Raw genomic sequence first — 20,926 nt, 5'->3', positions numbered from 1 at the left:
AAGCTTTTGGAGTCATTTTTCATATTATCCAGTCGTTTATTGTAATTTGTGTATATTGTATTTGAAAAAAAATCTTTCAGGTTTATTTTACATGGATTGATCTTTTTTTTTTAATAATTTTTTAAGCATTTAAAGTAAATTTCCCTTGATTTCAGGCACTTGACGTAGTTTAGTTTTTTCTTCCTGATGTCAAGCTGGCGAGAAATTTGGGCCTTATTTTCGATAGTTAGATAGATAGATCTAGTAGATTTATTCTTAAATTTTGATGATGAGTTTATCAGTTGTGCTGTGCTTACTTAATAAATAAAGCATACCACTTTTTGTATTCAGCATTTTAAAATTAGACAAACACCGTTGAAATATAAATCGTAATAAGTGACAAAATGGGACAAAAAATATAACACAGGATGCAACTATATAAATCAATACAATCTTAAGGTTAACTTACTTATCAAAGCAACGATACTATTTAAAAGAAAGGTACATAGCATATTTGCCTAGGGTTTCTTAAGTACTAAACGAAATGAAGCGAACCTCTACCGGTTGGATGGCAATAAAGCAAAATCTGCGTATGGTAATTCCGTGTTCAAAATAAACAAACAGTCCGATGTTCGGCGGGGCAATGAATTTTATTAACAAATGGAATAACGCACCCTGCGATTAACACCTTTTGTTGATGGTATATGAAATAACTTGTCTACGAACTATAATGTCTTTCAATCGTTTGACAAAATTTTTGGTTTTCCAGGAAATATTTTTATAATTTTTAAAGTTATTTTCCGTTTTATTTAAGTCATTTCAAATATAATTTTTGTTCCATGCTTTAATACCTGCTCTACATGTAGCCACTGCCACTGCTACTAGCTTTTCTAGAATTCCTAATATTAAGACGAATATTAGATAATTCCTAATAATGTTTTCCTTTATTTCAGACTTTTTTATGTGTCTTTGGAATCCAATTATTATAGATTGCATGCCAAACGGCAATCGCACTCCCTCCTGGAGAACTTTCACTTATACCAGATATCAGAAGGATGAAGCTCTGATGGAGTCTTTTCTATGTTATTGGACTATGTTTTTTACCTTTATTTACAAATAATACACTTAAACTAAAATTACATATACGTTTCTTAGTTGACATTATCAGCGTTTCCAATAAACTTTCTGACGACCCGAGATGTGGATAATAGCGCCGACTTCTAGCTTTTAGATGCTTTCCGTAAGGTTAAGCAGTTTTATGTTTTCGATCAGGATCTTTGGTATAACTCCTATTGTTGACACCATAATTGAGATTGTCCGCACTTCTCTCATTACCCATTGTTTTCATATCTGGTGTTCTAGATCCCTGTACTTCAACAATCTTTTCAATATTTTTTGCTCTTAGGTTGTTATTATTTGTAATAGCTACATCAATGTTGTTAGTGTTGTCTTTCTAGAAATTTTATCGATTAGTATTAGATCTATTGTTACTTACTCGTTGGTGTCTAAACGTACCGTGCGATCCCAATATAATTTGTGTGGCTCATTTTCAAGAACTGGTTTCGGCTTATAATAATAAGCCTTTATTTCCAACAGGCAACTTGCCCAATAACAGGAAACAGTTGCAAAACAATGAAAAATATAGTTAAAAAAACACACACAAGCAAACCTAAAAGAATGAAAAGAAAAAAAGTAAAGTAAAGTCACAATCTCAAAAGTTATCCAAAAAATTAGAACAAATAACTATTAATATGATATAAAAACCCAATTATAAAAGTTTAACAAGATAATCACATATTCAACAAAATTAAATTAAATTAACTGCAATATACCTACTAACTATAACTTAAACACATGGGTCTTAATCCCAAGAGTAATGATCCAATAAGATATCGACAATCACATGAACCGGAGAGAAATTTATATCGCACATGCGACAGATCCGATTAAATATAGCGCATGTTGTATATAGTGGCGATTTCAACAGGATGTTAGTATGAGGCCTTGGCAGAAAGAATGTTAGGGGATGTCTAGCATTAAGCCTAGGCACCATGAAACGTACACCAGAAAGAAGTACAGGACTATCAATGAATCTTTTTTAGAGAGGAATTTTACAGAGAAGATCATTCTTCTGAGATGTAATGGATGTAGATTGAAGCGTTCCAATAGTTGCCGATCATCAAACCCTCTTACCGGATATATGCCATCCTGCCTGAAGGCCAAAAACTTAGCAAATTTACGCTGAACAAATTCAAGGAGACCAACATGATTCTGATAGAGCGGGTTCCATATAATGCAGCCAAACTCCAGTTTTGATCTCACAAAGCAACAGAAAAGCAGTCTTAATGTAGATTCCAAAGTAAAACTCTGAGAACTTCTAATTATGAACCCAAGCCTTCTCAGGGCTGACTTGACTATGTTGTTGAAGTGTGGAACGAATGTAAATTCAGAGTCAAAGGTGTACCAAGATCAGTAATTTGCTCTAATATACTCAAAATAGTATTATTAATAAAGTAATTAAAATTTAAGGGTGTTTTTGATCTAGAGTAACTGACCACACTACATTTAGCCGCATTCAAGCCTAACCTGTTAACAGTGCACCATACCTCCAATGTATTTAGACAGTTCTGAAGAAAAACACAATCCTCCAAACCATATACATTTAAATATAGCTTCAAATCATCGGCAAAAGCCAGCCTATGACAAGTGAGTGACTCAATCATTTATAAAAAAACTAAACAGGAGCGGACCCAGGTTGGAGCTCTGCGGCACACCCGACGTTACGTTAAAAAGTTTCGATTTAAAGCCCTCATATTCAACATATTGAGATCTACCAATCAAGTAGGAATGAAATAAATTAAATAATCTCCCTGAAAAACCATACTGAGTTAATTTGTGCAGCAAAATATAGTGATCTATCCGATCAAAGGCTTTTTGGAAGTCGGTATAAATAACATCGACTTGAGTATTAATATCAAGTGATTCACAGATGTGGCTAAACAGACAGGATAAGTTAGTAACACAAGATCGCCCGCTAAAAAATCCATGCTGGTCTACAGAGATGAGTTCTTTTGCGTGACTAAATAGCGACCGATTCAGGCTAATTTCGAAAATTTTTGAGAAGTTACAGAGTAATGAGATTGGCCTGTGGTTCACGATTTGATCAGAGTCCCCAGCTTTTAAAATAGGTATTATTTTAGCAGTCTTCCAAATTTCAGGAATTTGTTCTGTTGACAGTATTAAGTTGAAAATGTAGGTCAGCGGATCAGCCAGGACACCAATGCAATCTTTAACCAAGAAGCTAGGTACACCGTCTACACCAGATGTTAACTTATTTTTGAGTTTTTTACTAGCCAAAATAATCTGGGAAGCATCAACGTTGCAAATTTCAAAGTGAGGCACATTATCAGACGTCGACGAATGGTTAATGACATTTGATTGTATAAATGCCTCACCAAAGAACAGTGCAAAAGCATCAACTATGTCTTGTGGGTCTTTAATTACCACGTCATCGGGTAGCCTCATCATACCAGGAATCCTGGTGCCAGCCTTCTTAGAACCAATAAAATGCCAAAAGCTAGATGGGTCCAAAGAAATATTCCTTTTGGTGTTTGATATATATATACAACTTATATTCATTGCGTATTTGTAGTTTGATAAGGCGTCTAAGAGAATGGAATTTATTTTGAAAGAATGGAGAATTGTACATTTTAAAGTCCTTGAAAGCCTTTTCTTTCCTATAAATGTTCTTAATCAATTCTCGAGAATAATAATTTGGAAATCCTCTTTTACGTTGCTGCGTAAGAGGAATGTGTGCGGCAAATATGCCATTCAATATATCATATAGGGCTCCACATGCATCATTAACGTTAGAGAATAAATACACAGTAGACCAGTCAGCTTCAAGGATCGAGTCATAAAGGAGATGGAAGTTGGCCTTTCTAAAGTTAAAAGATTCAGATAAGTTTTTATTAAGCTGAAAATTATGGCTTATAGTTATAATATGGTACCTTGGCTGCTGATAAGGTTTAGTTTTTCTGCGAGCTCTTGATTTAGTATCTTATAATAATAATATCTTTATTTAGCAAAAAAAAAGCTACATTCAATAAAAACATAAATGAAAAATAAAGTAAAAATATAAGTTGGCCATAACTGTATCAGGACACTTCGGTTTGTCCATGGATGGTCTCGGTAATCCAGAAAAAGCATCCCGGTTCCAGAAGTTCCTGTCAGAGGTAGACCATAAATTAAAACTAGACTTAACCTAAACATTATTTCCTTGCCCCACTTATTAAAAGCACAGTTAATTGATGTTGCCTTGTCTTATAATAATAAAAATAATGTCGACTCAGGTTGATCGAGTCGGTTCGGTTGCAAGCAGCCGATGACACACATTTGGAGCTTGGTTGACCTTGCTGACCAGAGACATTGGTCCCCCCGTGTAATACTTAGAAACGCTTCGGTAGTTCCAAGAAGCTGTAACCAGTATCCCCCATTTTGGGTTGGCCCAAAAATACCCCGTCAACAGATAAACCCCCAATCAAGATGATGATTGGAGTGGAGACAATGCATACTATAGTAAAACTTAATAAACTACATAATTAAAATAACAGAACAAACACAATATTACTTATTCATGATAAATTCTCTCAAGAGCCCTCTGAATTGATTCAATGTAATACAATTTTTGATGTTAGCAGGCAAGTTGTTAAATAGAATTAAACCTTTGTATAGAACTGAATTATGCATTTGGGTTGTGTTACATCTGTCGACCAGTATGAAGTCTATACGATTTCTCGTATTATAGTTATGTATATCTCCAAAAACTCTTATTTTATTATAAATATAGTCGGGGAGCATCTGATGTTTTAATTTAAAAATAAACAAATAGACGTTATACAAAATTCTTTGATGTGCAGACAACATATCTAGGACACCCAACATAGAGACAATAGGCGTGTAACGATTACAATTTAGAATCAGTCTCATAGCTCTATTTTGAATTCTTTCCAGTTGGTCAATTCTATACTGTGGCAAGTTAAACAATAATGTTAAACAGAACTGTAAATGAGGAAGAGCAATGGCGTTGTAAAGTTTTAATTTGGTGTACATTGACAATTTTTTTTACAATTCTTGTGATAAATCCAACTTTTTTTGAAAATTTTCTCATTACATAATCTGCATGAGCATGGAAATTCAGATTGGCATCGAAAATTGTTCCAAAATATTTAATTTCTTTGGCATATAAAATACTTTCGCCATTCACAGAAATCTGTATATTGTGCATGTCTATAGAACTTAATCTAGATCTCTTGCCAAATATACAAAACTTTGATTTACTTGCATTTAAACTTAGTTTATTTGTACAAAGCCAGATGAATAAGTTATTGAGTTCAACGTTCATGATCTGTTGCAGTTGATGAATGTCTTTACCGCAATACGATAAAAATACATACAATAAAAATAGCAAGGGGCCCAAGACCGTTCCCTGTGGCACACCATGCTTTACGTTAACACTTTCAGATGAACTATTTTTGTACATGACTCGCTGAACTCTACCACTTAGATAAGATTGAAACCACTTCAATACATTATGTTTAAGGCCTAACCGTTATAATTTCCTAATTAACATTTCTCTACTCACGGTTTCAAACGCTCTCTTGAAATCCAAAAACACAGCAAGTACTGGATTATAAAAATAAAATTGCTAAAAATAAAAATATGGCTAAAGACATAAACAGGTCAGTTATTTTACGGCAAAGCATGAGCATTATTCCATTTAATGAAAATGAAATTTTACATATTATTAAAACTAAAATTAAAAACAAAAAGTCAAGTGAATCTGATGACATTCCTTTATATATTTTTAAGAATACTGCTGGGGCTTGCCTTAAACCATTAACTGATCTTATAAATTTATCTTTTGAAAAGGAACTTTTTCCAAATTCGTTAAAGATATCTAAAGTTATACCGGTATTTAAAAAAGGGGATCGAGTTATGCCTGATAATTACAGACCCAAAGCCTTAACCTCTTGTTTTTCTAAAATTTTTGAATATGCAATGCTTGATTGGCTTATGTCTTATTTGAAAAAAAATCAAATTATTTCGAAAGGCCAGCATGGCTTTGTGTTTGGTAGGTCCACGACGTCTGCTGTTTTGGCATTTTTATCGGGGGATTGAGGCTCTTGAGGCGGGTGAGCGCCCTGTTGGGATATTTTGTGATTTGAGCAGGGCGTTTGACTGCGTAGATCACACTTTACTCTTGGATAGAATGGAATCCTATGGTGTAAGGGGAGTAGTGTTGAGCTGGTTTGCATCGTTTTTGGCAGATCGCTCACAATATGTAGCAGTGAGGGATAGCTCCGGATCTAGTATGCGGTCTGAAAACCTTAAAGTGGACATTGGGGTCCCACAAGGTTCCGTATTGGGCCCGGTGTTGTTTCTTTTATTTATTAATCCCTTGCCTCTGGCAATAACACATAGTGTCATCACCATGTATGCTGATGATGCATCTGCGCTGTTCCGAAGTCAGAACATGGAAACAATTGATGTATCTGCTGGAAAAGCCTTAAAGAAACTTAGCAATTGGTTTATTTTAAATCAACTTTACTTGAACAATAAAAAGACTAATTACATGGTTTTTCATGCATGTCATAGTCAAATAAATAGTGATATTAATTTATGTGTAACCAACGATAACGATTGTTTGAAACGCCAAAAATCAGTTAAGTTTCTTGACTTAACATTGGATGATTCACTTTCTTGGGAATCTCATTGTGCTGAGTTGTCGATGAAGCTCGGTAGCTTATGTTATGCCATTAGGAACCTTAGGGTGGTAATGGAAATTAATCAACTAATTTGTCTATACCACGCTATTATGCACTCACGAATTTTGTACGGTATTCAGCTCTGGAGCTGTACGTCGCATGCACGTCGAGTGTTTATTAGCCAAAAACAGATTCTTAGGTGTATTGCCGGAGTATCACCGATGACATCCTGTAGACCTCTTTTTAGGGAATATAGAATTTTGACCGTCCCGTGTGTGTATATATTTGAAGTTTGCTTATATGTTTTTAAGAATTTTAATTCCTTTACTGTTAATGGTAGCTTTCGTAATTACCCAACTCGTTGTAGAAATGACTTGTCCTTGCTCATAGCAGGCTACTTCTAAAAAATTTGTATTAAGAATAGGTCCAAAACTATACAACAAATTACCGAATGATATAAAGATTAGCAAAACCGTTTCGATATTTAAAAGAAAGTTAAAGAAATTCCTAGCCAATAAATGTTTTTATGATGTAAATAGCTATTTAGCTGATTAGGTAGTTGAGTATTATAACTTTTTTAACGATGTAATGTCACTTTACTTGTGACTATTTTAACTTTTTTTGTAATATATAGTATAGGTGGATATTTTTGAATTTTAGTTATCTAGGTGGTAGTAATATTTTTTTAGGCCAATATTATAACATGTAAAACTGTTACGAAATTCATACACTTTGTGTCTATTTTTTTGGATAATAAAAGTTTTGATTTGATATCAGAGTCAGGGGCCCTGAGAAAATTATCAACTATATTAATAATAACAGACTCACATGAATGATTCTCACGGAACCCCGATTGGTTAGGTACAACTATTTTATTTATATTACAATGTTCCAGTAGCTGTTCCTTAACACATACTTTAAGGAGCTTCTCATAAATAGGTACGGTGTTAATTGGACGAAATTCATTACACAATTTAGTGTTTTGCACTTTTGGAACAGGAACAACAGTAGAAAGCTTCCAGGCTTGCGTAAAAACCCCAGTACTTAAGGATGTATTGATAATATCCAAAAGACGATCACCCACAACATAAGCAACATCGCAAAGAACCTGCTTAGAAATGCCACTCTCTGAAGGAAATACTTTCTCAATGAAAGTATTTCCTTCATTTTTGTCATAGAAACTTTATTAAATTGTGTCAAGGTATTCTGGACTGTAGGTAGTTCAATGAAATATGTTTGCAACTAAATCACGTCGTATTATGAATATTATTATTATTTCTATTAATATTATTATTTAATTGATCCATTGGCTCACTATTTTTAAAGTGTATTGAAAAAACCGAGATCAAACAAACTAGGTGTTACTAAAATTGTTATTTTAAGGGAGTCCTCTTGCCACAACTTCATAAATCATTGGCAGAACTCACGCACTACGACTCCTCCCATAAAGTGAACCGAAAACGGACCGGTTTCGAACGAGAAGAAGAAGATTTGGCCAAAGTGCCGATTTCTTTAGCCGTAGTGAAACTGCTCCAGAGACTGCCAAAGGCTATATTAGACGCGAATTTGCCTCGGTAAGTATGTCCTTTTCTCCTAACTAATTATCCATTCTATCTACATATTTTTTTCAGGATTTTCTTGAAGCTTTGCACTTTCCTAAAGTCCCATTTGGAATCTGTGAGGCGGGTGGCCAGGGAAACGCTCCAGAAAATAATGTTAACCCTAGGACCGAAATATCTCGGGATGCTTTTGGGCGAGATCAATCCGCTTATGAACAGAGGTTTCCAGGTTCACGTGCTCGTGTTCACCGTCCACGGGGTGCTTAATTGTTTGAAGGGCCTCTACCAACCTGGAGATATTGATGCCGTACTTTTAACGGTCTTAAAGGTTGGTTTGAAGAAACTTTTTACAACACTTTTTTTCACACTAGGTTTAGTTATTACAAATTATATATACAGTAATTAAATTCAAATTTAAAACATTTTATTGGCTTATAAAAAATACAATTCTTATTACATTTAGTAAAAAGTATATGGATTTAAGACAAAAAGATAGATCAAATCACGATTATTAAAACCGATGCCACCTTACTCAACCACAGCACCTTTTTGCGAAAAGGTGCATGTTTTTTATTAAACAGGTTTCTTAATAAAGGTATAAAACATAGTCATCTTATTGATCTCGCATCTTAGTGTCAGGTTATATTCAGAGCTTCGGCTTCTTAAGTCTATTACGTTCTATTTTTATAATCTCTCTATGATATTGATTTTTTTTAAATTGTGTTCATTAGGTATATTGATATTTGCAAAAATTAAATTGTGGTCAGATACAGCTTCTGAAATCCGTACAGATGATTTAGACGTCACGAAATTACCTAAATTTAAAGTAAATATTACGTCAATTAAGATTGAGAATTCGCTTGGAAATTTATTTATAGTTGAATTTGTGTTAAATAAAAATCTCGACTACATTTGTAAAATTGACTGTTTAAGGCGTGTTTTGTAATATAATTATATTAAAATCATCCACAATAATCAAATTATGAAAATCAAAATTATTTAGTGCTAACAAATCTTCTAGTTTATTCATGAATTGTTAAGAATTAGATGAAAGTGGACGATAGATTCATATAAAGACATATGTTTTAGAATTAACAATAAAACTTAAGCGAATCATTTCAAAGAAACCCTGAGTATTAAAATCTGTATTTTTCATCATCAGAAAGGCACGTTTCTGTAAGGTCAATTATATCAAATTTATATTGATCCATGTAAAACAAAAATTTATCAAAAGCAGTATTGGTAGATCTTATGTTAAGGTGAGCCACCCACAGATTTTCTCATATTGTCCTTTGGCTGTAGGAATGTAGGAATTTCTAATAGATTAATACAATTAAATCTTTGGATACAACAACAATATAATAGATAAAAGGTGTGCTACTTACCATACGCCTTTGATTCAAACTTTAAAACAAAAAACAGTAAACAGTAAAAACTCCCAAGTCAGAGTCCCATTAAACATACAGTGGCGAACAAAAGTATGGAAACATTTTATTTTTATACTATTTCTTACTATCGCCTTATTTACGGCCAAAAGCGTATTCCGTGCATGTTTGTTAAATCAGCAATTTTAGTAATAAAGCATAAAAAACATTAAACTTGTATTTGCGAATTGTAATAGAATTTTGGTATTTTGTAATTCACAATTGTATGGAAACATTTTACATATTCTTCTATAGTGCAAGTATTACTACGCTGACTTTAAACAGAAAATAGTTGTATTATACCAAAAAGCTGTGGAGCAAATTGACATCTCTAAACGTCTTGACATAAGAAGGGGTACTATAAATAAAATTGTTAACTGTTATTTACAACGAGGAACTGTAGAACCTGCACTTTAAAAGTGGAAGACCGTGAAATATTGGGTCAAAAATATACCGAGCAATTTTAATAAAATCCAGAAGTTACCCAAAAAAAACTGCCGTTAATACTAATAAGGAACTTAAGGAAGAATTTCCAAAGGTTTAGCTTTCTGACGTACGGTTAATATTGTTAGGATACATTAATTTCCGCACCCATGCGGGCCAATCACGGTGCTTTGTCTGTAATTGGCTCAGATAATTAAGGCGCGTATTTCAAATCTGATTATAAGAGGAATTATGGTATTTGAGAAAAATAAACATACGGAACGTTTTACTTACGTAAAGAAATTGTTTATTTTCAGCAAATGATGGAAAATAATTTTGTTACATGATCTTATTAATTTTGCTTTTACTAAAATAGAATTTATCTCATTTCAGGCACTTAGTGGATAGCTTTGAATTAATTCTCAGACTCTAAACTCCGCTCAATTAAAATTTAGTATAAAAAATTGATAATTTTATTAAATAAAAGGACACATTTTGTTATTATTTTATGTAGTAATCCATTATATTATTTAAAATTTTCATTTTAAAATAAAAAATTTTCGAGAAGTATTATTTTATTGTGATATACCTACCTATTACACTTTCTTGTCTCGTGTGATCCATACATCAGATGCAATTGCATACTATGAAAATGAGCCATAATAATGGAAAACATATCTTGTATTCTTTTTCAACAATGAAAAAAGACCAATATTTTTCAGGATCTGAGCTTATTAAATATGAATAAAACAACCAGATTATATTTTAGTAAAGTAGGTTTATTCATAACACTGATGCAGAATATTCAAAATTTATTATATCAACTTCATCTATTAAGCAATCTACTACCTAATATATATATAACATAGTTGCAGAAAGAGTTCTATTTACAAAAGTTGAAAACAAATACCAATAAATATGAAACAAACACTAATATATTAGTAAATATAACAAAGGCAAAATTAAAATTAAAAAAATATATTTTATAAGTATCCTTCACCGTAAGCCAACGAATTACATGAATACAAATAGCCAACACTACTTAGATATAATACCAGAATAGGTCACTCACAAAAGCAATGTCATTCAGTAATGAAATAGTTATAAACATTTTATTATAAATAAATTTATTTAGGTTTTTTGTTGAGATAATACTGCTGCTTTTCTATTTTTCTTTTTTTACTCATCACCATTTCTTTTTGTTTTACTGTCTGCATAAAATTTCGAAAATCACCCATAAATTTTTCTAAATCATGTTCACCCAATCCACCACCATAATTACGAATTTCAGAGCAAAACTGTTCTAGACAAATCTACAATTTTATACCATACTATATTATAGAACTACCAAATAAAATTATTGTTAAACTAAATACCTCACGCTTTCTTTCAAAATCAATTGTCACATTCATTCTATTTTCAGTCTCGTCAAGAAAATGATTTACTTCATCCTCATAAACTGTCTTGCTTGTTGAAGGTTTATTGACATACAGATTATTATCTTCTTGCATTTCATCCATGAAACCTGAAACATATTCGCTCCTCTGCTCAAATAAAGCTACAGCATGTATATGCTTACACATGACACTTTTAACAGTATATTCTGGACAATCACAATTCCCAACAATACATTGCCCTACAGTCCTCATCACAAACCTCATTATAATTTACACAATACAATTTATGATTATCACTAAACGACCTTACCTTAAAATGTCCTAATTCAGAATATGATACATTACCGTTATTACCCACCATTTCTTCTGCTTTTTTATGTGCACTCTGACATATTTTGTGCTGATAATTATTTGCATTTGGCCTTTTCATGTTTATAATCCTTTTCCACATTCTTTCATCAACAAGTTTATCCAGTAAATCCAACAGTTTTTCAATCCTTTTAAGAGAAAATATATTTTCTACATATTTTTTTTGTAATGTGTTAAAATTTCCTTACCTAATATTCTGCTTTCCATTCATTTTGTTGTACTTCAGAACTTTATTTAAGCTTTCAATTGCCATATTTGTATTAATTCCGGCATTGATTCTATAACAATGTGCCCACATCATTATTCTCTCTTGACTTTGGAAATAGTACCTAAAATATTAAAGAATGAATTACATTTGTTTTATAATTTTTTAGTGTTGACTTTTTTAGTGAAGTACTTTTTCAGGTAATTCTGAAAATTAGTTTCCTTTTCTTCTTCTAATTGCCTAAAATAGTTCTCTTTCAGCTGTATAAATTTTTGTGGATCAGTCTCCTTTAAAATTTTCCTCATTTCATGTTTCATTATCTGTCTATTTTCCAACTTCTTGATTTTAGACCTTCCTTGTATGTTCCAATTTTTCACTATATGCCAGGAACAAAGTAATCTTCTTCGTTTATGTTCTACAAATAAGTGAAAAAATAACATAAAATAACTAATGATCTGTGATACTGTTTGATTATACAGTATACACATACCTGCATCCATAGCCATTATCCATGCATTGTAATATTTTGGATCGTCATCACTCATTATACAGGGTGTCATTGAAATGGTGTAAAAAAATTCGGGGGGTGATAGTACTCCTAAAAATTTTAAAAAAAGTTCCTATAACTATAGGGTGGAAAATGCATATTAAGGGAGTTAGGGGTACTGAAAGAGTAAATTTAAAAAACGGTTTTTTAAAATTGTAGGCTTAAAAAACGAGATAAAATTTCGAAAAAAAATCCTCTGCCATAAATTTTGACCCAAAATCAAATGGTGATACTGAAAAATAATTTGGAAAATCGGAAAGGGTAGTTTTTGCAAGGGTAGGGGGTTAATTCGTGAATAACTTTTTTTAGGTTATTTTCTTCGCAACGTGGGTTCATTTTTTAAAAACTACATACTTTTTCCTACAAAAAAGGTACTCTTGTTGCACATCGCCCAGAACGATGGTTTTCGAGAAAATTGAAGGCAAAAAGTTTGCTCTGATGGGCTGCTAACTGGTTAAACAACATAAACTTATGAAAGTTATGGGGTTTCAAAAGTAAACAAATAGTTATTAAATAATTAATTGAAAAATCTAAATTTCATGATTTTTAAAACGTCGTATTGCTTTAAAAAAACGAAATAAACGAATTACCAAAATTCCTTATTAAATGCATACCCTTTTGATTCATTAGCCTAGTTTACACCGCGAGTACCAAATATTCAATACGCGGACGATTAATACTGAAGAGCAACTACGTCAACGCATTATCGACTGTTCCAATCAAATTCGTACAACCCCAGGGATATTCCACAGGGTACGCAGATCATGGAGAAGAAGAGCAGATGTCTGCATTGAAATGAATGGTGGTCACTTTGAACATTTACTATGAATGAATTAAGAAATGCATTATTTTAATAAGGAATTTTGGTAATTGGTTTATTTCGTTTTTTAAAGCAATAAGATGTTTTAAAAATCATAAAATTTAGATTTTTCAATTAATTATTTAATAACTACGTGTTTACTTTTGAAACCCCATAACTTTCATAGGTTTATGTTGTTTAACCAGTTAGCAACCCATCAGAGCAAACTTTTTGCCTTCAATTTTCTCGAAAACCATCGTTCTGGGCGATGTGCAATAAGAGTACCTTTTTTGTAGGAAAAAGTATGTAGTTTTTAAAAAATGAACCCACGTTGCGAAAAAAATAACCTAAAAAAAGTTATTCACGAATTAACCCTCTACCCTTGCAAAAACTACCCTTTCCGATTTTCCAAATTATTTTTCAGTATCACCATTTGATTTTGGGTCAAAATTTATGGCAGAGGATTTTTTTTCGAAATTTTATCTCGTTTTTTAAGCCTACAATTTCAAAAAACCGTTTTTTTAATTTACCCTTTCAGTGCCCCTAACTCCCTTAATATGCATTTTCCGCCCTATAGTTATAGGAACTTTTTTTAAAATTTTTAGGAGTACTATCACCCCCCGAATTTTTTTACACCATTTCAATGACACCCTGTATATTCAGCTTGAACTGCTTCCCCTAATCTAGTTTTAAGTGCCCTAAACAAACTTCTTGAATTAATTGATCTGATCTGTTAATTAGTAAGAATGCCACTGGAAAACCTATATTTTGTTCATCTCTTATTAACACAATTGTCAAGTCCCAGTTTCTCCTATTTGTTCCATGAGTTCCATCTATACAGATTATTTTTGGAAAATCTCTTATTTTTTTTTCGATAATAGCATTCATATATTCAACTGCAAAATCATCTTCTTCTAATCCTGGATAAGTTTCTCCTAAAATACATTTAAACAACATTAACTTGTTAAGATAATATTAATATATAAAATTGCAATTCTAACCTATCTGTTTAAATAAACATCCATGATTTTTTCACTGACATCACTGTCCCTTTACTTGTCAATATTAAATTTTCGTATTAGGTACTGTAAATCTTCTCTTGTTATACAATTTTTCCTTTGTAGTTTATTGCCGTCTATGCTTCTGGCCTCCTGAATAATTCTCTTATTTGAAACTCCTGTTGCTAATTTATCCACAATTATCTCCTGTTCCGATTTTGTTAGCCTTTTGCTTCTTAATTCGTCAGGGTGTCCTACGTGGGTTTCAAAAAATCTTACTCTAATCACTCCTGAAAAAATGTCATATAAATGAATAAATCTTTTATTTTAATAATTATTAAGAAAAAAATACCTACCATCTACTAGAATTTTAACTATTATTCTTGATGGACAAATTCCTTGCATACCAATGCTTCCTTTAGACTTTAAATTCCGTTGCAAACATGTACTGACATATCCTAAAACATGATTAATTATTAAAGAATTACCAACCCACAAAATTATAAAATTAACTAGGTACCTTTTGAATCACTTCTATTACAATTATAGTAAATAAATTCTTCCTTATTAGCACATTTCTTTCTTCGATGAACAGCATAATCTACCTCTCTGTTTTCTGCAGACCTCCAAATTTCAAACTCTGCCAAATTCCTAAAATTTAAAACAGATTCTTTAATATGTATATTATGAATACTATAAAAGTGTCCTATTAAAGAATCATAGGATGTAAACTTCTCTTTGTCCAGGCAAAGGGGGCAAATAATGTGTTGGCTCTCTTTTTCACTCTGTTTTTTATTATGTATATCCCTCATATGCCGATACAATGTTGAAGTAGAAGAAAATGACTTTCCGCAATCTTCACATATTAATTTATTATCCCTAAAAAAATATATACTGTACAATAAAATTTCACAAAGGTACTTCATTTTAAAAGCACTTACCTGTTTATATCCATGTTCACCGAATAAAGGTGTAGTAAATTAATGTAAATATACAGTGGTGTTTTGAATTTACAAGGAAACAAGATAATGTAAGTAATAATAATTACTCTTGGTTGCACAAATTGTAAATAAACAACAAAACGTTTCAAAAACTCAAAGCTGAAAATTGAAAGTGAGGTTAGCAAACCACATCAACAGTCCCGCCGATTATTTCGACGATGCCGACTGACAAAGACAAAATCCGAAAGCGATCCGTGATTTCATAGGCCCGCGTGGGTGCGGAAATTAATGTATCCTAATATTGTTTGCTAACCTAGCTTTTGATTTGTTGTTAGTTGTAATGTGATCTGTGTAGGTGTAGGTCTAGATAAAAAGTTTTATCATATTTTATAAGCGCTCTTTTTGTAACATTTTAAAGTTATTTTCAGGTCTGATGATGTTATGCTCGATTGGAGCGAAACACAGGTAGTTTTTAAAAAATTATACAGGGTGTCCCGAAAGTAATGGAACATAGAACAACAGTTGATTACTTACTTCAAAATAATGTGATTGGGGTCAACATGCCTTATCCTAATTTTAATATTAACTGAAATTCACCTTATCACAAGCTTTCGCATAGTCTGTCATAATAATATTAAGCTGCTGTTTATCAAATTGGTAACTGTTGACAGAACGGGTAAAAATCCATGTTGTTTTTTAACAAATTTGTTGTAATTTCATTTAGCATAAAGTAGTATTTAGTAAAAGCATTGAATATAAAATATATTCTCAAAAATGTTAGCAACTGAATTAAGCATACTTATTAATCTTTAGTTTTCTAATGAGTTCTTATTACCTGATTTGAAGATTGGAGTGAGTAATAATAGTTTGTTTCAATTGATCAGAGAATGTAATCAAGAAAATAGATAACCGGATAGATAACAGCCTTTATACGGTGAGGACGCGCAAGTTAGAACAAATTCATTTAAAATTCAGAGCTGTGTTCGAAAAAAAAACGCTCAGACAAGTCGATTTTCATTTTTTTTTGCGACTTTTTTGATGATGAATTTATATATACAGGGTGAACCAAAAATAAGCAACGACCATCAACTTCAATTTTTTAAATGGAAACATCTATTTTTTATTCCATTTTTGAATTCTGCATAGAATTTTAAGTATATTTTGTATACTATGTGTTATACCTAATAATACTAACATTATTAATAAATTTGCAACTGTTTGGATCATTTGAGCATATTCAAACATGTTTTTTTATAGTTTTTTAACAGGTATATTTGCTCGTTGACACCTTGTCACCATTTAATCGCATGGAAACAGTATGTGTTACTTTACGTAAATTACAGTTGCAAAGTTTAAAAGTATGGCGCGTTTAACTGAAAAACAGAATTGAAATTTTGATGATGGTAGGATATGTTGATTTATGGTAGGGTATGTTATTAGGATGATGGTGGCGACAAGACTCGAACACAGGCCGAAGTTTGCGATCTGTTTAACAATAAGTACTCGGAGAGGCCTATTAGACGTTTGGTAGTAAGCAAAATTAAAAAAAGTTTAGAGATTTTGGTCATGTTAGAGACAAATATGACCTAGACCGTCCCACGCTTCCAGAAAACAGACAATTAGATGTTTTGCTCGATTTACAAGAAAAACCACATAAATCAACTCGACAAGTTGTTGCAGATCAGTCTGTTAGTAAATCATGTGTTCTAAAATATTTACATAGGAATAAATGGCATCCATATAAAATTCATTTAATTCAGAAGTTTATTGAAAATGATCACATCCGCAGAATAGAGTTTTGCGAAATAATGATAAATAAATATAATGCAAACCCACAGTTTTTAAGTAGGATTGTTTTTCCGACGAGGCAAGTTTTTTTTTGAATGGTTCTGTAAATAAGAAAAATTTTCGTTATTGGGCACCAGAAAATCCACACTCGAGTATGGAAAGTCACACACAATTTCCTAAGAAATTAAACGTATGGACAGGAATTGTGGGCACGTCAATTGTGGGTCCCTATTTTATTGAGGCCGCACTTACCTCTGAAAAATATTTAGAGTTGCTTCAAAATCAGATAGTACCTAGTTTAATTGCACTTTATTCAAATGGTGAAAACCCATTTATACCGGCAGATTCGATATGGTTCCAACAGAATGGCGCCCTCACACACTATTCGCGAACAGTACGAGATTACCTTACCAACATTTTCCCAAATATGTGGATTGGAAGGGGGTTTTATTGAATGTTCAGCAAGGTTGGCACATTACCCCATTGGATTTTTATAGGGGTTATATAAAATTTAAAGTTTTATTAGATTAGATACTATTTTGATACACCTGAAAGTTTAGAAGATTTAAAAAATAGAATTAGAGCCGAAATACAACAAATCCGGCCTGAAACAAGTATCAAAAAGTATTACAAGAATTTGAATATCGACTTGGTTACTGTCAGGAAGTTAATGGTCAAGAAGTTGAATATTTATTTTAATTTTTTTTGTTTTTTTTTAAACTTAATCGCTTTTTAAAAAAAATTATTGCGATTAAATTTGCTACAGTTTATTTTCTCCAGATACATAAAGAATAAGAAAATAGAATGAATCCAAAATGTTAGCGAAAGCATAGCTGGATTATAGAACTTTAAGAGGCAATTTTTAAGTTATTCTGGTGCTAAAGTTAATAAAATAAACAGTTATCATTTCAGTATTAATTCTATTTTTGATATCAATAATTTTAAACCCTTATGATAAAACTCAAATTATTAATCATAATATTAATTTTTTTTAATTGTTTTGATTTTACTAATGTCAGAAGTCATATCCTAGCCAATAAGATCCCAGCTCATTCTCCTATATCTCTACTAAAACCATTTCTGGCGCGAAAATCTTTGACCTTTAGGAGCCTTGAAGAACAAGCCTTTGAAGAAGGTTGTTTCTTGGTATTTTTGAAGGTTTTACTGCAATGAAAATTTGAAAACTCGCCTTTTGGGTATTTTAGTTTGTGGATACTAAATGCCATACTGCAATAGTGCAGGATTATAAGTGGTGTAGTTAAATCCCAACTTTTTCAAGGTTTTTTGTTTAAGTGTCCATTTTTGTGTTCCCGAGAAAAGGCCAATTCCTTTGGTAAGTCCTAATATTTTCATTTGGCATCTTGGTTTATGATACTCTACATATTACACATGTAATTTTATATAAGTAGACTCAAGCATACCGTTAAGTTTAACCATCAATGCTTATATCTACTTACTCTATTGGCGATTCCTCAATCTGGGTATTCTTCCACTTTCAGGCTTTTTTTTCTCCCCGGTATGGTTTTTATCCACTATTATAAGAGGTAGAAATCTCCACAACAACTACATTGACATTCACTGTTAAACCGATCCACCCAGGTCCTCCATCTCAATCATGCAGCCTTTTTGGAGCCAGGTTTGATCAATGTTTGTGATGTATAGTGAACCATGCAGTCAGTAAACCACCTAACCAGTAAACCTAAGTCTTATCAACATTAGCTTTACTGTAGTATATTATACTAAATACTAACCTCAAAATTACATTGTTATCACTCTCATTATTAGATTTCACTACTACACTGTTGTTTTGAATAGTTTCATAATAACTAGGTGCATATTAGTAATTTTATTGAAATAGACTGTATAGATCTCCTTGTAAACTGGATAAATAGGCTATTTCGAAAGTACTCACGCGAACTTTTAGCCCCAAACAACAGAATATGAGATTTTACCCTTGATATAGACACTATATTCAGGAAGGGCAACATAACTTGTTTTTAAAGTAATAAGTTTGATTATTAACTTTTCTTTTAATATAGATTTACTTGAATGTATCTCAGAACTAAAGCTTTTCTTTTATGTTTATTTTGATTTTTGAAAGATAACCTAACTTTCTAAGTTAGACAAGGGACTTTTGGTCTGAGCCCATGAGTTTTAAGGTGCTCTCTCAAAGCTGTAATTTAATAGCATATAATTTAATAGCCAAAGTAAAGTGTTAATATTTATTTTATTGTTAATTTATTAATTACACCATAACACTTGTACGTAATATTAAGGGTCAATTTAATTAATTGTATTTATATATCTCCCTGTCTGTTCTTCCTTGTGAGATTTTCCTTCAGGTTTATAGGTATAGTGCTTTTAGTAATTTCCTGTTTTCTTGGTCATCGGGATTTTCTTATCCATCTGGAATAAAACAGGTGGCGCTTATATTTTATTGAACACCCTTGTGGAATCCACGCCACTCTACCAAAGTGGCTTCCCTTTGAGAAGATCCTCTGAGCCGTCACCTCTATAGTCTATAGTAAGTCTCCCTCCTTCCATTGGTTCACTTGTATACCTTTACTCTCCTTTTTTCCTTCCTGTTATTACCCATCCGTCCATTCAAATTTCGTTTAATTCAGGTAAATAAGATAAAGTATTAGATAAATTATAAATTAAAGTATTATTAATTTATAATTTTTTTTATATATTTAACAAATTTAAAAAAAAAATAATCGCAAATTTCTTAATAAATATTGAGGTTAGGTATAGGACATGGTATACAAAATATACTTAAAATTTTATACAAAATTAAAAAGTGAGAGTTTCTATTAAAAAAAATTAAGTTGAGTGTCGTAGCTCATTTTTGGTCCACCCTGTATACATGAATTCATTATCAAAAAAAACATTATCACAAAAAACTAAAATTAATATGTCCGTGCGTTTTTCGAACACACCCCTGAATTTTAAATGATTTTGTTCAAATTTGCGCGTCCTCATTGTATATGTGAGAGATAATATTGCTACCAATTGATTTCTTAGGTTTGATTTTACTGATGCTAGCTTTAACCTGTTCATCAGTAAAAATAGGAAAAACAAAATACCATATGATTTGTTTAATGCTTCCTTTGCATTTGACATTTGGAAGGCAGGCATACTATATGTCGACTTTTTTTAAATGTTCTATTTGTTTGATTAAATAATTTTTTTTATGTCATACACATAAAGTAGTAGAATTGGTTTAAAAATAATACTTTTATTTTTTGTTTTTATTTTTAGGATATTTATTTTCTGTGTTGCATATTATTTTTTTTTGTTTTATACTCAGTAATTTGTATTTATAAGTAATAAATATATTAGAATTTTTCACTAAGTAGGTATACGTACTTTTTTATTTACTTTAATGAAAAAACTGCAAAATCATCAGTGCCATACTATGGAACCGACTACTATAGAACGGTCAATATCTTAAATAATTAAATGTTCTCGATCTGCTTACTTCATGAAAAAAAAATTAATACAATTAGTACGTAACAAATTTTAGTCTCATCATAGGATTAAACACACTTCAGAAAAAAAAAACGAAAAAAATGTCTCAAGTAAATTACATAACCAAGTACTTACGACTATTAATACAGGAGTCTGCTAAAAGTGCCAATAACTCCACCATTTTCCCTAGCCGTGTATCTTTTCGCTTTGTGTATATCATCATGTATGTAGAATCATTTATCAATTGTGCAAAAAATTC

The 20,926-nt window shown here is 31.7% G+C and overlaps 2 protein-coding genes and 1 long non-coding RNA gene across 5 annotated transcripts in view; 1 reads left to right on the top strand and 2 right to left on the bottom strand.

Annotated features, from left to right (window-relative positions):
* The window catches only part of LOC126750559 (small subunit processome component 20 homolog), a 60,181-nt gene that overhangs the window by 29,083 nt on the left and 10,172 nt on the right, over window positions 1-20,926 (top strand). The window contains exons 9-10 of the mRNA XM_050460206.1: window positions 8,130-8,320; window positions 8,378-8,633. Of these exons, the coding sequence (XP_050316163.1) occupies window positions 8,130-8,320; window positions 8,378-8,633 (447 nt within the window). The remainder of the gene's footprint in view (window positions 1-8,129; window positions 8,321-8,377; window positions 8,634-20,926) is intronic.
* LOC126750583 (uncharacterized) lies at window positions 11,115-12,769 on the bottom strand. 2 transcript variants are annotated; one of them, XR_007665763.1, is made up of 5 exons: window positions 12,614-12,769; window positions 12,316-12,538; window positions 12,107-12,247; window positions 11,529-12,046; window positions 11,115-11,465 (listed from the first exon to the last, which is right to left on the bottom strand). It is a non-coding gene; the product is annotated as an uncharacterized LOC126750583 (long non-coding RNA). The 2 variants fall into 2 exon arrangements; XR_007665764.1 differs by having other exon boundaries at window positions 12,107-12,232.
* Window positions 14,089-20,026, bottom strand: LOC126750574 (uncharacterized). 2 transcript variants are annotated; one of them, XR_007665761.1, is made up of 5 exons: window positions 15,409-20,026; window positions 14,988-15,118; window positions 14,824-14,925; window positions 14,471-14,757; window positions 14,089-14,404 (listed from the first exon to the last, which is right to left on the bottom strand). XR_007665761.1 is itself a non-coding variant. In XM_050460224.1 (5 exons), the coding sequence occupies exons 1-4, from the start codon at window positions 15,420-15,422 to the stop codon at window positions 14,522-14,524; spliced, it is 711 nt and encodes a 236-aa protein (XP_050316181.1). In that variant the 5' UTR covers window positions 15,423-15,574; the 3' UTR covers window positions 14,089-14,404; window positions 14,471-14,521. The 2 variants fall into 2 exon arrangements, 1 of the variants encoding a protein (XP_050316181.1); XM_050460224.1 differs by having other exon boundaries at window positions 14,988-15,346; window positions 15,409-15,574.

This window comes from Anthonomus grandis, chromosome 1, assembly GCF_022605725.1.
Source record: "Anthonomus grandis grandis chromosome 1, icAntGran1.3, whole genome shotgun sequence".
NCBI classification, from domain to species: Eukaryota; Metazoa; Arthropoda; class Insecta; order Coleoptera; family Curculionidae; genus Anthonomus; species Anthonomus grandis.
This window is presented reverse-complemented; position numbering and strand designations above follow the sequence as displayed.

Bases quoted from the DNA above. Each gene is read 5' to 3' on its own strand.
- LOC126750574 (XM_050460224.1), bottom strand. The intron at 14,926-14,987 runs GTACCTAGTTAA...ATCATGTTTTAG, and splicing joins TAATAGAAGTGATTCAAAAG to GATATGTCAGTACATGTTTG. The intron at 14,758-14,823 runs GTAGGTATTTTT...ACATTTTTTCAG, and splicing joins AGTTAAAATTCTAGTAGATG to GAGTGATTAGAGTAAGATTT.